The sequence below is a fragment of the Musa acuminata genome, chromosome BXJ1-5 (assembly GCF_036884655.1).
Source record: "Musa acuminata AAA Group cultivar baxijiao chromosome BXJ1-5, Cavendish_Baxijiao_AAA, whole genome shotgun sequence".
NCBI lineage: Eukaryota > Viridiplantae > Streptophyta > Magnoliopsida > Zingiberales > Musaceae > Musa > Musa acuminata.
The window spans coordinates 7,786,872-7,810,503 of record NC_088331.1 but is presented as its reverse complement, the minus strand read 5'-3'; the positions used below and the strand labels follow the sequence as shown (position 1 = coordinate 7,810,503).

At 39.4% G+C, this 23,632-nt stretch overlaps 1 protein-coding gene and 2 long non-coding RNA genes across 3 annotated transcripts; 1 reads left to right on the top strand and 2 right to left on the bottom strand.

The window, feature by feature from the left end:
• Window positions 1-1,942: 1,942 nt before the first annotated feature.
• LOC135673510 (uncharacterized) lies at window positions 1,943-2,777 on the bottom strand. The gene is made up of 2 exons (XR_010513384.1): window positions 2,442-2,777; window positions 1,943-2,358 (listed from the first exon to the last, which is right to left on the bottom strand). It is a non-coding gene; the product is annotated as an uncharacterized LOC135673510 (long non-coding RNA).
• A 7,005-nt stretch (window positions 2,778-9,782) lies between these two features.
• On the bottom strand, window positions 9,783-10,503 carry LOC103984600 (uncharacterized). Its single transcript, XM_009402128.3, has 2 exons — window positions 10,294-10,503; window positions 9,783-10,211 (listed from the first exon to the last, which is right to left on the bottom strand). Exons 1-2 carry the CDS (start codon window positions 10,424-10,426, stop codon window positions 9,922-9,924), a joined length of 423 nt encoding a protein of 140 aa, XP_009400403.2. The 5' UTR covers window positions 10,427-10,503; the 3' UTR covers window positions 9,783-9,921.
• A 12,255-nt stretch (window positions 10,504-22,758) lies between these two features.
• LOC135673509 (uncharacterized) lies at window positions 22,759-23,397 on the top strand. The gene is made up of 2 exons (XR_010513383.1): window positions 22,759-22,928; window positions 23,011-23,397. It is a non-coding gene; the product is annotated as an uncharacterized LOC135673509 (long non-coding RNA).
• Window positions 23,398-23,632: the final 235 nt, after the last annotated feature.

The window sequence follows — 23,632 nt, the reverse complement described above, 5'->3', positions numbered from 1 at the left end:
CTTATTATCCAAATATAAAACAAAATTTTAGAGTCCTAATATATTTCCATGCATGGTCCTAATTGACATCTAACCTATTTGATAATACTATTTGCTTTTTCTCCTTTTATGTTCTTCCTTAATTTTCTTTTCCTATTTTCTTCACTTCACTTGTTTTCTCCCGACAATACTACTATCATTTAGTCGAAACGATGCTAATAAGTAGTAATACTATCACCAGCAAGACTCAATTTTAGTTTAGTCATAGCCTTCAGTTCAATTTCAACCTTCTTCTAATGACATTTTGTTTATCTATTTATTCATACATCTTTTAAGTCTTCAAAATAGTCAAAACAATACTTTTCATATCAAGTCAACTCAAATATCTATTTATTTACTCGATAAAAAAAATTAATTTATCAAGCTCATGAATTAAGTCTTTCATAACTAATATTAGAATCAATAAAACATTCTACTATTAGGAGTGAAAATCAATGTCCCATCTTAGAGGCATCCCCATATATATATTAGGAAGCTACATTTGCTCACATGCCCATATGTATCCTCCTCTTTGAGGTGAGAGATGGCAATGCCTCATCACCATGTTCCCTCCAATAGAGAGGATTAGGGACAAATCCTTTAATCTCTATAGAGGTAGAGGTAGAGGTAGAGGTAGAAGGTATATTAGAACTTGTCCTTCTTAAAAGTGTATGGACTAAGGAAGAATAGTGTACATCAGAACTATCTTTGTCGACAACCATCTGATCTAATCTGAGGCATCATAGATGGTTGAAGAAAGACTTGTTGAAGGCAAGACATTAATGCAAAAGTGATAAGAAGCCTATCTATGAGCAAAGGATGGTTTCATCAAGATCTTATTGTAAATCTGAGCACCGATTGATTCTGAAAATGGTAACATATTTGTTATAATCTGGCAAATCGAACGAATGGTTCTTGAGATAATATTCTTTTTATATGATAAGATATTAAAAACACCTTATATGGTATGAACAAAACATTGACATAGTAAGAATGCATCTTGTAAAATCAGAAAACATATTGAATGGTGCTAAGACAGATAGGAATAAGTGGATAAGACACTCCCTTGAGTTTTGAAGAGTGAGATAGAAGAAGCATGTCATGTTGCGAGTTGTATGTCGCCATGCGGAGATATGGATTTTTTTTATAAAATTATTTAAAAAAATCTATTTTATTTATAAAAAAAAAAATCATTTTTTTATTCATTTAAAAATATATATTTCAATCTGAATTTTTTTATCTTTTTTTTCAACTTAAAATTTTTATCTCGATATTGATATGTCAAGACTGATGAAATATAATATAAATAAAGATTAGCATATATGAGATTGAACATCAATTTAACTCAAAAGATCGAATTGTTAATGTGGGATTAAAGGATTTCTGATTTGGAACTAAATTTGGATCGGCTTTGATATCATAATACATCGGTCTTAATGTCTATAATTTAGTGACAAGTTATATCTTTGTCGCAAAAGTTTTTGACAATGAGACTTAACCCGATAGGCGATAGTGATAAATCAATGAAAAGGTTTATATTTCTATCTGAAAGTTATACCTTTGTCGCAAAAGTTTTTTTTTATCATATTGCTCAGGGTAAATTGTAACACTTATTTTATTAAAAATACGATGTCATTGTGCAAGAAATATGATAGAAGAAAATGGTAAAAATATAACTTTTGTTAGATTCAAATGTTAATGATTCAGTAATTACCTCCTCTCATACATGACATGAGATCACAGTACATGAGTACATTAAAAAAAAAAAAAAAAGGACTCTTTGAACTATTTATATGATTTTTTTTTTATATTTAGATTACTACATCTTTCAAAAGATCTTTTTTCAAAGAATATTGTTCAACTCACCAAAAGATCCATACACTTGTTTATAAATAGAGCTCTTTATATGCTAACGATGCATCCGTCACGATAAAAGCAGAAGCATTTTATTACTGAAGCAAAGCAACAACACACGACATAGATGGATGGATAGATAGGACGGAGAGAGACAGGACAACAGAAATAACAGGCGAACACAAACACGATCGGATCACACCATCATCCCTAATTTCCCACCGGTTTCTTCGATCGCCCACTGCTGCGACGGCTCTAGTTTGGGGACGCCATCAAGCCAGCGACAGGAGTCGGCCTCGCAGGCCTTGTAGTCCACGTGATCGAGGCAAGTGCACTCGTTGAGGACACACTCGCAGTTGGTGCAGGCGGAAGGGCAGGAGCCTTGCCATGCGCCGCCGCAAATGCACCAAGTAGGTGGGTAAATGAGAGGACAGATGCATGTGCAGCACGGCCCATCTGCCCTTGCTCCCAACGCACTCAGTGCCGCTGCAGCATGAAGACGGAATTAACGATGCCTCGATCACCAGCCCAATCATATACAACGTTCGCATACATATTTATCTACCTACCTCTGGCGAGGGATTGCGGACGGGGTGTGACACGGGCCGCTGAGCAGTCGGTGTGCAAGTAGAAGAAGGCCAACAACGTCACAAGTAGAAGACACGACGCTGCACCTCTTTTGCCTCCTCCAGCCATTGCTTACCACTGAGCTTTCTATCACAGCGTACCTGTGCAAGTAAGTAGGAGGTAGTGCGTATTCCCTCCTCCCTCCTCCTCTCCTATTTATAGGGCCACAATGCTCGAGCCATTTATAGTCCCATAAATGCATGTGACTTCCTTAAACCGGTTATATGTGTTCATGAGAATAAATAATGGATGCAGAGCTCAAGAGTGTCATATCTCTCTCTCTCTCTCTCTCTCTCTCTCTCTCTCTCTCTCTCTCTCTCTCTCAAAATGACACCCAGATAAAAGTTGCAGCACCAGAGTTGGTGAAGGTGCGTCGGTGCATTAACAATATAAATGCATCCGCGCGAAGCACATGGAAAATTGTAAATTATTTTTACGTGGATGAGGATTCTCCACACTTCCCATGTGATATTAATATTATTGAATACCTCAGTTTCAAGTTGCCATATCTATAATTAATATGATTACAGATTACAAAACAAATAACACAGTACTGTTGTAGACGAGCAATTAAAAATGATTACACGCGCAACGCGCGGATGTACGTCCCCACCCTTCAAATGGAAAGGGGAGGGAGAAGCAACAAACAATACCGATTCGTACATACATAGGTCGTCGTGTGTGATAGAGAGCCAAAAATGGCTAGAGAAAGCAGAAGACGTACTGTCTTTCTTCTTCTTCCTATGCACTCCTCCTTCTCCACCAACTCATCAGCAGCCCGTTCTTACCCTCATGTGCAATCCCTTGCTTAGATGTAGTATATATATATATATATATATATATATATATATATATATATATATATATATATATATATATATATATATATATATATATATATATATATATATATATATAAGGATCAATGATAAAAATAAGATTCGAGCTTAAGATGTTATGGTATATTATCAAAATCTTTATAAAGTTAATTGATGCTTTTAAAAATATATAGAAATCTTTGATATCAACTTGTATTTCTAAATGATTATAATAGAAACACAATAAAAATAATGTAGAAACAAAATAACGTACCTCTAGCCATTGTTATCAAGAATTTCTACAATGGTTTCTTACTTTAGATGGTGTAGGAAATCCTTTTGACTTCAAAAAGATGTTGAGCCCAAAAATCAAAATCCTCATTTATATAGATGTTCTCCTATCAAGAACGTTTATTATCACCAACTCATAACGTTCAAGAATTAATTTAAAATTATAACGTTTAGACCATAATGAAGAATTTTAATGATATTAAATATTTTGTTTAATAATAACGATTTCATTTATAATGAATAAAAAACTAAAATATTTAAACTATTATAAATGAAGGAATTCATTATCATGAATGAAGGAATCTTAATGAGAACGATTATATTCTCCCATTTGGTCCATACGTTTAGCTTAATAATTTAAATTAATTTTTATCGAATAATTTTCTTAAGAAATAAATATATGAATCATACCGATAAGTCCTCTAAGACCAATTATTATCATCCATGTATCACGATGTATTTAGTTTCTTAATCTTAATGTGATAATATTACTTAATGAATAAACCTTATGTTTATTCTTGGTCTAGTAATAATATATTTTCTCAAAATAATATACACATGAATGAAAAAATATCACAATATATAAGAGTTTCAATATCATTATAAAGTGGTACCAAGTCCCATTTTCTTTACATAATTCTTGAATTTCAGAGGTGGCATACCTTCAGTTAAAGGATCAGCAATCATCAATTCAATGCTAATATACTCAATGATCACTTTCTTTTCTTTTACACATTTTTTTATGGCTAAATACTTAATATCGATATATTTAATTTGACTTACACTTTTATTATTTTTAGTCATAAAAACAGCAGTTGAATTATCACAAAAAATTCTTAAGAGCCTAGAAATAGAATCTATAATTCTAAGCCCAAAAATGAAATTCTTAAGCTATACATCATGTGTGAAGTAGTCTCAAAATAGGAGACAAACTCAACTTCATAGTAGAAGTAACAATCAAGGTCTGCTTAGAGCTTCTCCAAGAAATAGCTCCACTAGCCATCATAAAAATATATCTTGATGTTGATTTATGAGAATCGACACAACCAACAAAGTCTGAATCCAAGTAACCAATTACATCTAGATTGTCTATATGTTTATACATAAGCATGTAATCTTTGATTCCTTGTAAATACCTCATCACTTTCTTTACAGCTCTGTAGTGGTCCATACCTGGATTACTCTGATATTGACCTAACATCCCCACAATAAATGCAATATCATGTTTAGTATAAACCTGAGCATACATAAGGCTTCCTACGGCGAAAGCATATGGGATGTTTTTCATTGATTCCCTTTTAAAGTTGTTCTTAGGCATTGGTTCAAATTGAACCTATCATGTTTCACAATGGGATTTTCAACAAATATCATCTACATATAAAACAAGGAAACATATTTTACTCCCACTGACCTTCTGGTATATACATTGATCTATGAGATTTTCAACAAATTTGAATCAAGAAATCATTTCATAGAATTTAAAATATCATTAGCGGGAGGCTTGTTTTAAACCGTATACAGACTTCTTAAGCTTACAAACTAAGTGTTTACCAACACTAGAGGAGAAACCTTTAGATTGTTTCATATATACCTCTTCCTCTAGATCTCCATTAAGAAATATTATTTTCACATCCATTTGTTACAATTCAAGGTCAAAATGAGCAACTAATGTCAAAATGATACGAAAATAATCTTTTTTAAATACAGGAGAAAACGTCTCTGTATAATCGATTCCCTCTTTTAAAATAAATCCCTTTGCAACAAGTGTTGCCTTGTATCTCTCAAAGTTGCCTAACAAATCTTTCTTAGTTTTAAAGACTCATTTATAACCAATAGCCTTTGCTTCATTAGACAACTCTACAAGATCCCATACTCCATTTCTCATCATGGAATTCATCTATTCTTTTATGGTATCATGCCACAAATGAGACTCTTTGCAATTCATGGCTTGTGAAAATATTTCAGGATCATTTTTTGCTCCAATATTATAGTCAAATTCTTGTAGACATATAATATAATCACTAGGAATTATATTGATTTATATTAATGTAATTTAATTAACCATATTAATTTTATGTTGATATTTTTATATTTTTAAGCAAAAAAATTTACATAAAACTCATAATTAATCATGATACTACAATTGGGTTACCACTAATCCTACAACTTCAAGCTTACTCTGACTCTAGCAACAGCTTTTGGGGAAATATAATTATCAAATCAAACTTGATGTTCCGATCATTGTTTGCTCATGCTATTATCGTATGCTGTGATTTTTCTTGGTATCGTTAGATAATAATAAAATTCCATTAGGTTAAATGGACACAATTATTTAATTGATTCGTTTCTAAAAGAAATCAATCCATCCATTGATTCGACTGCCAATGTTAAGTTTTAGGAAAACCATCGGAGAACATCATAGCTAGAATTATATTTGTTTCGGAAAATTATTCACTTTTTTAAAATAAGATGAACAGGTTACGTTTCATTTGAGTTCAAGCATTAAATTTCCAACAACAAGAATATGCTTCCAAGAAGATAAGAGCTGATCAAAATAATAAATGGGATAATAATACGATCTTATATCACTCTCAAAATAAATATTTGTCTTGCAGAAGTAGAAGATCGAGGATGCTCGGAAGTATTACTACTAAACCTAATGCAAGAATCCAAGACTGGGAAGGAAACCTAATCACAACACTAGGAAGCATGCATGCATGCATGCTACCAGATTACCGGGAGTCATGGAGCAAAAGTTCGTCATGCTTGGCTGGAGGTGCGCAGGCCAGAGGACAGTGCACGATGACCTCCGGAGAGTGCTAGGTGAGGACACCACAACGGGCGGTGGAGGGTAGGACAGCAGCGGCGGAGTGGCGGATAACACCTGGGTGTATCGAGGACGCACGCCTGTGGATCCATAACTAAGAGAGAGAGAGAGAGAGAGAGAGAGAGAGCGCGACGCTCGCATGGCTCCTTATCAGCGACGGGAAAGAAATCAGTGTTGGAATTCAATTCAAACTTTAACTTCATATTCAATATTGTTGGAGTTGTACGTGAAAGATATGATGGGGTAGATTAGATCGAGTTTGACTGAAACATATATATATTTCCTATAGAACGTACTTCAACGAAGGCAAAGAAGTATGGTATTTTGTATTGAAAAGCATATTAGAATTTATTATTTTAAAAATAATTGATGGAACGATATTGGAAAAGTAAATTATTTGTGATATGTAGATGAAAAATATATATTTCTCTTTTAAGAACGATATAATCACTTAAAGTGTGATTTTATATTGGATGAAATCCGAGATTACTTGTTTCTGAAATGATGTTCTTATGAAAAAAAGGCGGTGATGTGACTGTACGATGATATAGTATGTAGTGAGTATAAATATATATTGATATGTAAATATAAGTGCCTGTTGATATGTAAGTAAATCACACACGACGGCTAGTGTCGAAATCCTATGATAACAACAGGGATGAATGACCATCTCATGCGGCACTTGCCTTCCACCGAGGGCAAATTGGCAGCCTCATCGCATTCCTGTTGCTCGACTCCCTTTGTCCCTTCCCATGTCGACGGATCAACCCTCACGCTTTTCCCTTGGGCTCCCTAAGACCCTCGGAGAACCCTCCCCATATCTCCCCACTTACCCATCTCCTGCTCACCCTCCTCCTCTATCGAATTGTTGGGGATGGAGGAGCAAGAAATTGATAAAAACATAATACTATGATGTAAGTAAAAAGAATCTTTTCGATCAAAAAAACTAATGTAGTATTTAAAATAAGAGGATTGACATAAAACACTTATAAGATATTCTCAAGTGTATTCTCCTTATATCTTACTTCATGAACTATGATCCTATTTATATGAACTAGAGATAACTAGGTGACTGTATCATATCACCCATAGTTGAGTTAGGTGTTGGAACTATCCTATAACTTATAGATCATGGGTCATTTCTTAAAACATGTCTATAACTACTAAGAACATGATAACTACTTAGATAACTATTATGAATTAATTCTCAACACGAAGCCATAGATATCGATCGATTAGAGCAATCTATTAAAAAGTCGCCCAAAGATTTCCAGCCATGACTGTGCTTGATCGGTTCTTGGAGTCGTTGTCTCACCTTTTCTTGGAAAAAGATTGGATCTTGCACCTTTTTCTTGATCTTCCTTACTTTTCGGAGTCGACATATTGGGTTTTTTATCGTGCTTCACCTTTTTTTCTTCAAAGGATCGAATCTTGAATTTTGTTTCTTTTATTGAGTACTCACTCAGATCATCTAAGGATAATCTTGATTTGTAAGTTATTGAATGGCGATAACTATACTACTTGAAGTCGTTCGATGAGCATAGCTCTTAGAGTCCGAAACAATATAGGTTTCATCGATGGATTAATTTTATATCATTAATAACTTTATCTGACACATGATTTATTAAAACAAAAATATTAATCTAGTGATAATATATTATACCAATTTCACTTATTAAAGTTCGAGAGTTTAAAACATACCATATATTTTTAAAAGCATCAGTTAACTTAGCAAAGACTTTGATAATATATCATAACGTCTTAGCAAAAACTATATATATATATATATATATAATACTGCATCGGGTAGGTACGGGCAGCTGCTGAATTGGTGGCGACGAAGGCCAGCATCAGCATAGGAAGAAAACGAGGAAGAAGACGAAGAAGAAGAAGAAGAAGAAAGGCTTCAGTAACTCTTCTGACTCCTCCTCTGCCCATTGTTTAGATCTCTATCACACACGACCTATGTCTGTATGAGTCAGTACTGCTCGTTGCTCGTACCACACCCCCTCCCATTAGCCATATTCACAGTGCATGGAGATCCGCGCACCATGTGTTGGTTGGCTTGGGTGGATAAGAGCAGCCATAGACTATTGGAACGGTGGGGACGGGAACTCGACGTGCATCGGCGCGTTGCGCGTGAAATCAATATTAATTACTTGTCTACAATAGTACTGTATTTGTTTGGGAATCTGTAATCATTTTACTTATAGATATGACAACTTGAAACTAACTAAAAACAATTCCACGCTCAGCTCGTGGATGCACGACAGCCTCCTGGTCTGCTTCGGTTAAAACAGTTTATGGCAGCTCTTATCCATCCAAGCCAACCATCAAGTGCGTGGCCAACCTCTCCATGCACTATAAATATGGGCAAGTTGAGGGAGGGGAGGGAGAAGCAACGAACAGTACCACCTACTTATTCGTGAAGGCAAGATTCTAAGGACCGGTGCAGCAGCCCGTCCAATTAGTAGATGAAGTATTTTATATATTATTTTTTAATAACTAGCGGCAAAATTCTAACCCAAGATATTGTGATACATCATAAAATATTTATTAGCTAAGCTAACTAGTACTTTTTAAAAATATATTAGATAAAACTTCGATATTAAACCTATAATAAATTGGTTTAATGCACCACCATTAATTTAATATTTAAAATACTACTTATATATATTACTAAGTTAAATTTATTACTGAAAAATGATCATCTAATACTAAGTTAAATTTATTCTCAGCATATGGTGGCAGTAGTAACGTTAGTCTGGCATTTGTAGGATCCTCCTCAAGCATATCCTATCGAGACAACGTCGTGAGGGAGTCTCCGACCACCTCCATTTTTTAGCAGGTGTTATTTACTGATTTCAGGCTCCAACAACATTAAAAAGAAATACAAAAAAAATAAAAGGACTGACTTGGCAGCATCATTCATTATCCGGTGTGATTCTTGGAAACAAAGTTTGAATCCCTTCCGCCAGAGATGAGCGTCGCTGGCTAGCACCTCTCTAGGAGGAATAGTGGCACACGGATTAGAGATTGCAGCAGATAAATTTTCCAAGAACCTAAGCTGTTCGATGGGTGCTATAACTCCACATATGAAATCTTACTCTATAATATGGTTTCGATTAAATGATGATCACTGATCTAGAAAAGTTTACCTAATTGAGAAGTGAATTAGGATGTTGGTGAATCTAAACCGGCTTGGTCGACTTATACGGCAGACAGCATGTTCAATATTACCTGCATAATTTATTTGCAATGTATTGGAACAACAGCTGTCATACAAAACATTCGTCATTTCTCAAGTGGTCGTCGTACGAGGATTCAGAGGTGCAACGATGCATCCGTCACCATAAAAGCACAAGCATTTTATTACCGAAGCGAAGCAACACCGCACGGTACACGAGATAGAATATAAGTAGATGGATGGATAGATGGATAGGACGGAGAGAGAGAAGACGACGGGCGAACACAAACGCAATCGGATCACACCATCATCCCTAATTTCCCACCGGTTTCTTCGATCGCCCACTGCTGCGACGGCTCTAGTTTGGGGACGCCATCAAGCCAGCCACAGGAGTCGGCCTCGCAGGCCTTGTAGTCCACATGGTCAATGCAAGTGCACTCGTTCAGGACACACTGGCAGTTGGTGCAGGCGGAAGGGCAGGAGCCTTGCCACACGCCGGCGCAAACGCAAAAAGGAGGTGGGTAAATGAGAGGACAGATGCATCTGCAGCACGGCCCATCTGCCCTTGCCCCCAACGCACTCAGTACCGCTGCAGCGTGAAGACGGGATTAACGATGCCTCGATCACCAGCCCAAACACATACACGTTCCCATACATATTTATCTACCTACCTCTGGCGAGGGATTGCTGACGGGGTGTGACACGGGCAGCCGAGGCGTCGGTGGCGAAGAAGGCCAACAACGTCACGAGCAGCGTCACAAGTAGAAGAGACGACGCTGCACCACTTTTGCCTCCTCCAGCCATAGCTTACCACTGAGCTTTCTATCACAACGTACCTGTGCAAGTAAGTAGGAGGTAGTGCGTATTCCCTCCTCCCTCCTCCTCTCCTATTTATAGTGCCACAATGCTCGAGCCATTTATAGTCCCATAAATGCATGTGACTTCATTAAACCGGATATATGTGTTCATGAGAATAAATAATGGATGCAGAGCTCAAGAGAGTCATATCTCTCTCTCTCTCTCTCTCTCAATATGACACCCAGATAAAAGTTGCAGCGTCAGAGTTGGTGAAGGTGCGTCGGTGCATTAATTACTGTCCCATATAATCCAATATAAATGCATCCGCGCGATGCACATGGAAAATTGTAAATTATTTTAACGTGGATGAGGATTCTCCACACTTCCCATGTGATATTAATATTATTGAATACCTCAGTTTTCAGTTGCCATATCGATAATTAATATGATTACAGATTACAAATCAAATACAGTACTGTTGTAGACGAGTAATTAAAAATGATTACACGCGCAACGCGCGGATGCACGTCCCCACCCTTCAAATGGAAAGGGGAGGGAGAAGCAACAAACAGTACCGATTCGTACATACATAGGTCGTCGTGTGTGATACAGAGCCAAAAATGGCTAGAGAAAGCAGAAGACGTACCGTCTTTCTTCTTCTTCCTATGCACTCCTCCTTCTCCACCAACTCATCAGCAGCCCGTTCTTACCCTCGTGTGCAATCCCTTGCTTAGATGCAGTATTTTATGTTTTTTTTAAGGATAAATGATGAAAATAATATTCGAGCATAAGACGTTATGGTATATTTGTTGGGAAGAAACATGTTAATGCGGAATAATTCTTTTTTCTCTTTGTGTATCAAAATATGTTCCTCATCAAAATATCAACTTGATATCAAAATGCTAATATCAATCAACACACAGCATAAATAATAGAGCAATAAATCAATCACATAGTGAGACCAAATCTTTTTAACGTGAAAAACCCAATGTGGAAAAAACCACGGGACCGTAGGCCACCTCAAACTTCCACTATCAATAATAATGATAACAGGTTTACAGTATATCTTCTCTAGAATAACTAGAGGATCAGAATAACATCAAGAACATAGATCTTGGCTCAAGAATAGCCTATCTTCAGCACATAGGTGGATCTCCTCCAAAGAAAATTCTAGGTCTCACAAAGTGAATATCATAGGAAAGTACCTTAGAGAGGGTAAACTGCAGATCAACACCGTTAGGATTGTAGAGTTTGCTGCAAGGATTCTCCACATAAAATTTGGGCCGAAACCGACAACGTTTGGCCACCGATCGTCAAGCAGAAAAACTCATAAACCTTACTTTCTCTCTCTATTTCTCTCTCCTCTTTTCTATGCACGCCGCCGCACGCTGCACTCTCATGCTCTAATCTCACCCTAATTTCGTTCTCTCTAATCTCTAATTAGTTGATTTGGGCTTATGGCCCAAATTGTCCAAGCCCACATATGGACTGGACCCAACAATTCTCCCCCTCCAGCTCATATGATGAGTTGTACCAAGCCCGCTTTTCGCCTACATGCTTTAAGCTTCTCATTAGGCAAAGACTTTGTCAACATATCTGAACCATTATCATTGGTATGTACCTTTTCCAACTGTAATTCTTTTATCTCACGCACATCACGAATCCACTGATATCTCACATCAATATGCTTGGATCTAGAATGGTATATTGAATTCTTGGAGAGGTGAATAGCGCTCTGACTGTCACAGTAAACAGTATATCCTTCCTATTTCAAGCCCAATTCCTATAGAAACTTTTTCATCCATAAAGCTTCCTTGCAGGCTTCAGTAACTGCTATGTATTCTGCTTCTGTGGTTGATAGAGCAACACACTTCTGTAACTTGGACTGCCAAGAGACTACTCCTCCTGCAAATGTCATCAAGAATCCCGAAGTGGACTTCCTGGAATCAGTATCACCTGCCATGTCTGCATCTATGTACCCTTCTAACACAGGTTCATCATCACCAAAACATAAACACAACTTGGAAGTACCTCTTAGATATCTTAATATCTATTTCACTGCTGCCCAATGTTCCTTTCCAGGATTTGAGAGAAATCGGCTAACAACTCCAACTGCATGAGCTATATCTGGCCTAGTACAAACCATAGCATACATCAAACTGCCTACTGCAGATGAGTAAGGCACTCTGGATATTTCTTCTTTTTCTTTCTCACTTGTAGGACATTGTTTTGAACTCAGCTTGAAATGACCTGCAAGTGGAGAATAAACTGCTTTGGCTTTACTCATGTTGAATCTTTCAAGAACATTTTCAATGTAAGTCTCCTGAGATAGCCAAATCTTCCTTTTCTTCCTATCACGAAGAATCTTCATGCTAAGTATTTGTCTCACCGATCCTAAGTCATTCATGGCAAAAGACTTACTTAGCTCTCTTTTAAGCTTTTTAATTTTTCCAACATCATGGCCAACAATCAACATATCATCAACATATAGCAGTAAAATAATAAAATCATCATCTGAAAATTTCTTCATAAACACACAATGATCAGATGTTGTTCTATCATACCCTTGGCTCATCATAAAGGAATCAAACTTCTTGTACCACTGTCTAGGTGCTTGTTTGAGTCCATATAAGCTTTTCCTAAGCTTACATACCAGATTTTCTTTTCCCTTGACTTTGAAACCTTCTGGTTGCTCCATGTAAATTTCTTCTTCTAAGTCACCATGAAGAAATGCTATTTTTACATCAAGTTGCTCAACTTCTAAATTCAAGCGGGCAGCCAAACCAAGAACAACTCGGATAGAGGACATTTTCACAACCGGAGAAAATATTTCTTCAAAGTCAATACCTTTCTTCTGACTGAATCCTTTCACAACTAGTCGTGCCTTGTATCTTTGTTGTGAGCTATTATTTTCAGTCTTCAATTTATAAACCCACTTATTCTTGAGAGCTTTCTTCTCTTTCGGCAGTTTTACCAAGTCATAGGTGTGGTTCTCAAGCAAGGATCTCATCTCTTCTTGCATGGCTTTAACCCACTCACTCTTCTTCTCATGTAGAATAGCTTCTTGGTAAGTTTCTGGCTCTCCCTCGTCAGTAAGTATAACATACTCATGTGGAGGATATCTAGTAGAGGGTTGTCGCTCTCTAGTGGATCTTCTCAATGGAATCTCAACTGGTGGTGGAGGTGCCTGTTCAGTTGGTTCAGCATCATCAACTGTAGGTGTATCATCACTAGTATTCTCACCACAATCTTCTTGTTCATCTCCCCATGATCATCATGAACTACAGGTGAAGGAACTGGACCCAAACTCCAAGGAATATAAACAGAGGTTTCTGGCTTCTCAACATTATCACCATCATCAAACAATTGGTCTTCAAGAAACACAACATCTCTGCTTTTAATAATCTTCTTGTTCACTGGATCCCATAATCTGTACCCAAACTCTTCATGACCATATCCCAAGAAGATACATGCTTTTGCCTTATTATCAAGCTTGGACCTCTCATCTTTGGGAATATGAACAAATGCTTTACACCCAAAGACTCTCAAATGATTATAAGATATATCTTTTCCTCTCCATACTCTCTCTGGAACATCACCTTGCAGAGGAACTGATGGAGAAAGATTTATCAGGTCAACTGTAGTTCTCATAGCCTCCCCCCAAAATGACTTTGGTAACTTGGCGTGGGAAAGCATACACCTAATCCTTTCTTCAATGGTTCTGTTCATCCTTTCTGCCACACCGTTCTGCTGAGGAGTTTTAGGAACTGTTTTCTCAAGCCTGATACCACGGAACCTGCAATAATTCTCAAAATGACCTCTGTACTCGCCACCATTATCTGATCGAACACACTTTAGCTTTCTGCCAGTTTCTCTTTCAACATTGACATGAAACTCCTTGAAAGCATCGAGTACTTGATCTTTAGATTTCAAAGCAAAAACCCAAACTTTTCTAGAATGGTCATCAATAAAAGTAACAAAATAAAGAGCACCTCCAAGAGTTCTAGTTTGCATAGTACAAACATCAGTATGAACTAAATCAATAACATCATATCTTCTAGATGATGGATATGTCTGAAATGCAACTCTATGTGTTTTTCCAACTAAGCAATGATCACAAGATTTAAGAGATTACCTTGCAACTCTGGTAAGAACTGCTTTCTAGCAAGAGTTTGAAGTCCCTTCTCACTGATATGTCCAAGCCTCTTATGCCAAAGATCTATACTTTCACCTTTTCGAATTGCATTAATCTCTCCTTTGTGTAGCTTAGCTTCCATAACATAAAAAGAGTTAATCTTCTTTCCTTTTGCCACAATTAGAGAACCTTTAGTGAGTTTCCATTTACTTTCACCAAAATAATGTGCAAAGCCCTCATCATCAAGTCTTCCTGTAGATATCAAGTTAAGACGAATATCCGGAACATGCTTTACATCTTTGAGTATCAATTTGCTCCCAATACTGGTCTCCAAGCAAATATCTCCAATGCCCACAATCTTAGATGTACCATTGTTTCCCATTCTGACATTACCAAAATCACCAGCACTGTAAGATCTAAAGAAATCACCATGAGAAGTAACATGAAATGAAGCACCAGAGTCAATTACCCAATTACTGTCCTGAGCTATAAGGCTAACACAACCTTCATCACAGACAATAGTGATATTACCTTCAGCAGCAACTGTATTGATCTCTTTCTCATTTTTCTTCATTTCATTCTGTTCTCGCTTCCAAAACCTACACTCTTTCTTCATGTGACCTGGCCTATTACAGTGAAAACATTTGATATCTCTTCTAGACTTGGATCTTCCTCTATAACCATATGGATTTCTGCTATGACTTCTTCCACGTCTTTCTTGTTTTTCAGTAACAAATGCACCAGAAGGAGATTCACCCTGTTCTTTCCTTCTTGCATCTTCATTTAGCAAACTGTCTTTAACCATATCTATGGTTAGAGTCCCCTCTGGCGTGGAGTTACAAATAGTCACCACATACGTTTCCCAACTTTCTGGTAAAGAGCTGAGAAGTAATAATCCATGCATCTCATCATCTATATTCATTTTCATAGCAACCAACTTGTTTGCAAGACTCTGAAATAAGCTTATGTGCTCAACAATATTACCACCATCTTTATACTTCAAATTTACAAGCCTTCTGAGGAGAGAAATTCTATTTCCCACTGTCTTTTTCGCAAGGAGATTTTCTAACCTTTGCCAAACAACAACAGCTCTGATTTCATCTGAAATATGCTCATGCAAGTTTATATCCATCCATCTTCTAATATAGGCAATAGCTTTTCTATGTTGAACTTCTCATTCTTCATCGTCCATAATAGAAGGTTTATCTTTAACTTTGATAGGCTTATACAAATCTTTGCAATAGAGCAAATCTTCCATCAGACGCCTCCAAGTGGAATAATTTGATGAGTTCAATTTAATCATACCATCTGACTGCTCCATTTCAATCACACAAGAAAACTAGCACCAAACAACCTGATGCTCTGATACCACTTGTTGGGAAGAAACCTGTTAATACGGAATAATTCCTTTCCCTCTTTGTGTATCAAAATAGGTTCCTCATCAAAATACCAACTTGATATCAAAATGCTAATATCAATCAGCACAGCATAAACAATAGAGCAATAAATCAATCACACAGTGAGACCAAATCTTTTGTAACGTGGAAAACCCAATGTGGGAAAAATCACGGGACCGTAGTCCACCTCAAACTTCCACTATCAATAATAATGATAACAGGTTTACAGTAGGTCTTCTCTAGAATAACTAGAGGATCAAAATAACATCAAGAACATAGATCTTGGCTCAAGAATAGCATATCTTCAGCACATAGGTGGATCTCCTCCAAAGAGAATTCTAGGTCTCACAAAGTGAATATCACAGGAAAATATCTTAGAGAGGGTAAACTGCAGATCAACACCGTTAGGATTGTAGAGTTTGCTGCAAGGATTCTTCACATAAAATTTGGGCCGAAACTGACAACGTTTGGCCACCGATCGTCAAGCAAAAAAATTCGTAAATCTTACTTTCTCTCTCTATTTCTCTCTCCTCTACACGCCGCCGCACGCTGCACGCTCATACTCTAATCTCACCCTAATTTGGTTCTCTCTAATCTCCAATTAGTTGATTTGGGCTTATGGCCCAAATTATCCAAGCCCACATATAGATTGGACCCAATAATATTATCAAAATTTTATTAAATTAATTGATGTTTTTAAAAATATATCAAATGTTTTAAACTCTCAACCTTTAATAAGTTAAATTGTAGCTATTTTTAAAGAAGGAACTCATTAATCTATTCTGTTAGATTATGTGGTACAATAACTTATGATTAAATAAATTAAAATTTTAATTAAATTCGCAGCACATTGTTCACGTTGCCATCCCAACGTTTGAAATTATGGGATTCAATAATTCACTTGGGACGTGTGGATAATCCTCCTCCACGTAAAAATACTTAAAAATATTTCCATCTGCATCACGCGGATGCATTCATATTATATTATATTGTGGGGTACACTAATTAATGCACCAAATCTGGTGCTGCAACTTTTTATCTTGTTATCGTCGTTCCAGGTCAAGTGTAAAATCGAGAGTGAGAGAGTAGACACATTGAATCCTGCATCCATTATTCCTTCTCATCAACAAATATGTACCACCATATATCAAAGGCTGGAGCGTCGTGGCACTATAAATAGGACAAGAGGAGGGCGGAGGGACAACGCACTACCTCATACTTGATAAGTAGATGAGATTTCCCTAACTGTTGAGGAAATCTCTCTACTCTGTTGAGGGAAATCCTCTAACCCGTTGAGGAAACTTCTCCTTCTAACCTGTATATAAAGACGGAGGATATGTCAATAACATTCAACTTCTTCTTCTACAACTCATTTATCTCTTTATTTTAACATGGTATCAGAGCAGCTCCTCTTGGCGACAGCAGCATCGCCATGTGTTAGCCAAGCGGCCACAGTAACACGCTGCCTCAAGCGGAGTCATTGAAGAAGCACCAAGACACGGATTCAGAGCCAGTGCTAACCGGTCTTGCCTTTCTTCGCCGGCCTTGCTCCCTCTCCTATTTGCTGCACCTTCCTCTTCCTTCTTCTTCGCCGGAAGGACAACGTGGTCCTTCAGCCCCACGTTGAGCAGCACCAGAGAAGACATCAGCCGCCTCCTGCACTTCTCCGGCCAGTAGCAGTCGCAACTGCTGCATCTTCCTCTATCGCAGCAGCCGCCTCCTGCACTTCTCCGGCCAGTAGCTGTCGCAACTGCTGCATCTTCCTCTACCGCAGCAGCTTTCGTTGCCGTTTCCCTCTACACAACGGCGCCTCCTCAACGGCGGTGTCTTCCTCCTCAATAGCGACAACGGCGAACGACGGTGTCTTTCTCGCGTCTTCCTCCTTCGCTGTCGCAGCCACTTCCCGGCCAGCAGCAGCCGCAACCGCTGCATCTTCCTTCCTCTATCGCAGCAGCTTTCATTGCCGCTTTTCTCTATACACCTAATTGCTACAGATTTCTCTCACTGCAGTTTCCTTGAGTACTGCTGTAGATTTTTGCGGTCATTTTCCGGCGAACTGCAGCCTCTACAATCTGCTGCAGCAAGCAGCAATCCACAGCAGCGAACTGCAGTCTTGAGTACCGCTGCAGTTTTTGCAGCCATCTCCCGGCGAACTGCAGTCCCTACAATCTGCAGCAGCAAGCAGCAATCCACAGCAGCTGCCGGCAGCTTTTTGGCACTGTTGTAGATTGCTCAATCTACAACAGCAAGCAATCTATAGCAGCAGCCCCCTCCCTCATTCTCCACCTTGTGTGACCTGAGTATCACACAAGGTTCGCTGCCTTCTTCTACAAAAAAAAAAAAAAAAAAAAAAAAAAAAAAAAAAAAAACGAAAGAAAATGTCTTCGTTCACTTCTTCTGATGTTTCAGTTCCTGTAGGGACTCCCACTTCTTGTTCTTCTACAGGGCTTATCTCCATCAATGCCGCCACGCTAATCCCCTTTAAGTTATCAAAGGGTGGCAACTATGCGTCCTGGCGAGCTCAATTCTCTAATCTTTTATTTGGATATGATTTGTTAGGTTACGTTGATGGTTCTTTCAGTTGTCCTCCGGCCATGCTCAACATCCCCGGTGATCCTAATCCAGTACCCAATCCAGCTCACAAACTATGGCTACGTCAAGATCGTCTCATTCTCCAAGCCATTCAAGCTTCAGTTGCTGGATCCGTTGCTCCCTTGATATCTTCATGTGTGACAGCTGCCGATGCATGGTCTAAACTGCAAACCACCCTGGCAAATCATTCACGTACTCGCAAGCTCAGTCTTCTATCCAAGCTTATGGAGACAAAACAAGAGGGAAGTACTATCTCTGATTATTTACAACTTATCAAGGTTATCATCGATGACTTGGCCTTGATAGGTCATTCCCTATGTGATGAAGAGGTTGTCATTCATACCCTCAATGGTCTCGACACCGACTATAAAGAATTGGCTGCTGCAATTCGGGCACGCGACTCGCCAATCTCTTTTGAAGATCTCTATGATAAGTTGACTGACTACGAGATGTCTTTGAAGCGTGCGGACAAACTGCCTGGATCAACTGTCACAGCTCAAGTCAGTCACAAGTCTAAACGGAAGAACGCTCGGTACTCACCGAACATCACCCAAGGTTTGGCTACTACGCCTCTTGATTCTGTGAGTTCCATGCAACACCCCTCCTATCCTCCTAGTCATCCCTTCTCGCAAAGTGGCGACTCCAGCCATCATCCGTCTTGGCGTCCTGCCCTACCGAGCCATCAGAGACGGGTCGTTTGCCAACTGTGTGACAAAGTCGGCCATTCCGCTAAAGTTTGCCGGTCTCGTCTCCGCCTCCCTACTCCGTCACACTGGCCACAGGCAAATCTCCTAACTACTCCGACACCTAGCCAGTCCAATTGGATTGTCGACTCTGGTGCCTCTCATCACATCACCGCTGATCTTCAGAATTTGTCTCTTCACAATCCCTATGGCGGCAATGAAGATATCATCATCGGTGATGGTAAAGGACTTTCTATAACTCATACTGGTTCCACAACGCTTAATTCTGACTCTCATACATTTACTCTCGATGATGTTTTATGCGCCCCTCATATTACACGCAACCTCATTTCTGTTTCTCAATTTTGCAAACATAACAATACTTCCATTGAATTCTTTCCTGATTCATTTCTTGTTAAGGATTTGAGCACGGGGGCATCATTGGTCCAAGGCCCGAATAAAGACAACATTTATGAATGGCCGTCAGCCTCTCGAATGACCCAGCCCACTGTTCATTCTTCTATTGCGGCTCCAGTTGATGTGTGGCATCGTCGGCTTGGCCATCCCTCACCCTTTATTCAGCAGAAATTATTATCTTGTCACTCTCTTCCTTTTTTTAAGTCCCCTAATTCTATGATGCATTGTGATGCTTGTCTTAGTAATAAGAGTCATCGGCAGCCTTTTGGTTCATCTTCAATTTCCTCCTCTAAACCTTTTGAAATTATATATACTGATGTTTGGGGTCCTGCTCCAATCTTATCTTTTGATAAGTTTCGATTTTATGTTATTTTTGTAGATCACTTCTCCAAGTACACATGGATATATCCTCTTTCTCATAAATCTGATGTTTCTCGCGTTTTTTCCACTTTCCAGAAGTTGGTCGAAAACTATTTTCAGTCTACCATTAAAACAGTCTACTCTGATGGTGGCGGTGAATATCAAGCCCTGGCGTCTCATCTCTCAGCTTGTGGCATTCAACACCTCAAGTCTCCTCCACATACTCCTCAACTAGTTGGTTCTGCCGAACGCAAACATCGGCATATAGTAGAAACTGGACTCACACTTTTACATCAGGCTTCCATGCCTTCAACTTTCTGGACAGCAGCCTTTCAAACTGCTGTCTACCTAATTAATCGGATGCCTACACCAGTTCTACAACACCAGTCCCCCTTTGACACACTGTTCCACAAACCCCCTAACCTTCGTAAACTCCGCGTGTTCGGTTGTTTATGTTATCCTTGGTTACGTCCCTATGCCTCTCATAAGTTAACATCCCGATCTTCTCCTTGCGTCTTTATTGGTTACTCACTTGACCATAATGCTTTCCGCTGCTATAATCTCCATACTCACAAAATCTTTGTATCACGTCACGTTATCTTTGTTGAGTCTAACTTTCCTTTCCAAACCCTTCCATATCCTGCCATACGGACCACTTCACTATCTCACTGGAGTATACCTTCGGATCAATCGGACGAGCCTCCCATGTCTTCGTCTACTTCCTCCCCTCCTGATCCGCACTATATCACTCCAGTTCAACACTTGCCCGTTTCCTCTGTTCCTACTCCACTCCACTCTTCTCCAATTGATGGGGCAATATGTTCCGAAACACAACCATCCTCTTTACCTCCTTCTCGCCCAAGTGCCCCTGACGTGTCTCCACTTGACCCGGCTTGTGCCACTGATCCTCACCCAACATTACCTCCTAATCCTGTCATCTCCAATCATCCTATGACCACTCGCTCTAAGCATGGTATTTTTAAACCTCGTCAAGTACTTAACCTACAAGCTGTCATGAATTCCTCATCCCCCAACATTGAACCCACCACCTTCACTCAAGCCCAAAAATCTCTGCATTGGCGTATTGCCATGAGCGAGGAATATAATGCCCTCCTCCATAATTCAACATGGGATCTAATTCCTTTTCATCCTTCACAAAACATCATCGGGTGTAAGTGGGTCTTTAGAATTAAGCGGAACCCAGATGGCTCAGTTGCTCGATATAAGGCACGCCTGGTCGCCAAAGGGTTCCATCAACGACCTGGAGTTGATTTCACTGAGACGTTTAGTCCTGTTGTTAAACCCACTACAATCCGGCTTATCTTGAGTCTGGCTACCACTAAAGGCTGGCAATTACGACAATTGGATGTTAATAATGCCTTTCTACAGGGATCTCTATCTGAAGATGTTTTTATGCAACAACCCCCCGGTTTTACTCATCCTCAGTATCCACAGCATGTTTGCAAACTTCGAAAAGCCATTTATGGACTTCGTCAGGCTCCGAGAGCTTGGTACACTCAACTTAGCTCATTTTTGACTTCTGTCGGCTTTCTTAACTCCAAATCTGACACTTCGTTGTTTCTGCGACATCATCATAGAAACACAGTGTATATTCTGGTATATGTGGATGATATTATTGTCACAGGCAACAATCCCGCCAGCATCCAAGCGTTCGTCAAACAGCTGGCAGCTCGATTCTCGCTTAAGGATCTCGGACCCTTGAGCTACTTTTTGGGCGTCGAAGCTACCTTCACATCTTCCGGTCTCCTTTTATCACAACGCAAGTACATTCAAGAATTGTTATTAAAGACAAACATGCAGGATGCAAATGCAGTTACAACCCCCATCTCTACTAGCGGTTCTCTCAAATTATCAGATGGAAGTCCTGCTACGGAACCCACTCAATACCGCCAAGTTGTTGGCTCTTTACAATACTTAGCTCTCACGCGTCCAGACATCTCATTTGCTGTGAACAAATTATCACAGTTTATGCAGCGACCATCTACTCTACACTGGTCTGCGGTTAAGAGACTTCTACGATATCTTAAAGGGACTCTAAATCATGGACTCTTTTTTCGTAAACACTCTCCACTTCGTCTTCATGCATTTGCCGATGCTGATTGGGCGGGCAACCTTGATGATAGAACATCCACATCGGGGTATATTATCTTCCTTGGTGCTCATCCAATCAGTTGGAGTTCTAAGAAGCAAAAGACAGTCGCCCGGTCTACAACTGAAGCTGAATACCGTGCCATTGCCGCTACCACTGCAGAACTCAATTGGATCACGAATCTTCTCCAGGAACTCAACATCGATTCCACTCCTACAATATATTGTGATAATATTGGAGCTACCTATCTATGCGCTAATCCGGTATTCCACTCCCGCATGAAACATATTGCTATTGACTTCCACTTTGTACGTGATCAAGTTGTCCGCCGTCAACTCCGTGTTTCTCATGTTCATACAGCTGATCAATTGGCCGACTCACTTACGAAGCCTATAGCTCGTAAGCTGTTTGCATTACATCAGTCCAAGATTGGCCTCCTTGATAGGAGCACCATCTTGCGGGGGCATGATAAGTAGATGAGATTTCCCTAACTGTTGAGGAAATCTCTCTACTCTGTTGAGGGAAATCCTCTAACCCGTTGAGGAAACTTCTCCTTCTAACCTGTATATAAAGACGGAGGATATGTCAATAACATTCAACTTCTTCTTCTACAACTCATTTATCTCTTTATTTTAACAATACTTGCACAGGTGCGTTGTGATAGAAAGCTCAGCGGTAAGCAATGGCTGGAGGAGGCAAACGAGGTGAAGCATCGTCTCTTCTACTTGTGACGCTGCTCGTGACGTTGTTGGCCTTCTTCGCCACCGACTCCTCGGCAGCCCGTGTCACACCCCGTCCGCACTCCTCGCCAGAGGTAGGTAGATAAATATGTATGCGAACGTGTATATGTTTGGGCTGGTGATCGGGGCACCGTTAATCCCGTCTTCACGCTGCAGCGGTACTGAGTGCGTTGGAGGCAAGGGCAGATGGGCCGTGTTGCAGATGCATCTGTCCTCTCATTTACCCACTTACTTGGTGCGCTTGCGCCGGCGTATGGCAAGGCTCCTGCCCTTCCGCCTGCACCAACTGCCAGTGTGTCCTCAACGAGTGCACTTGCATTGACCATGTGGACCCCAAGGCCTGCGAGGCCGACTCCTGTGGCTGGCTTGATGGCGTCCCCAAACTAGAGCCGTCGCAGCAGTGGGCGATCGAAGAAACCGGTGGGAAATTAGCGACGATGGTGTGATCCGAATGTGTTTGTGTTCGCCTGTCGTCTTCTCTTTATCCGTCCTATCTATCCATCCATCTATGTCGTGTGTTGTTGCTTTGATTCAGTAATAAAACGCTTCTGCTTTTATCGTGACGGATGCATCGTTGCACTGCTCAATGTGTACCTAATTTCGACATGAGAGTTTGGAAAAGTTCTTCTCGGAAAATTGCTCGACAGGTGACTTCCGGGAGAAAGGAGAAAATATAGGAGACAATAATAGTATAACAAATCCTTTTTAGTTCATCACTAACCTAATATATAGGAGATATAATATAGATGGTGTAAGTGTTAATAGAAATTGATATGTG

Excerpts from the sequence above, each read along its gene's own strand:
- LOC103984600 (XM_009402128.3), bottom strand. The coding sequence starts at position 10,426 with ATGGCTGGAGGAGGCAAAAGTGGTGCAGCGTCGTCTCTTCTACTTGTG. Across the intron at positions 10,212-10,293 it reads TCAGCAATCCCTCGCCAGAG|CGGTACTGAGTGCGTTGGGG; the intron begins GTAGGTAGATAA and ends TTCACGCTGCAG.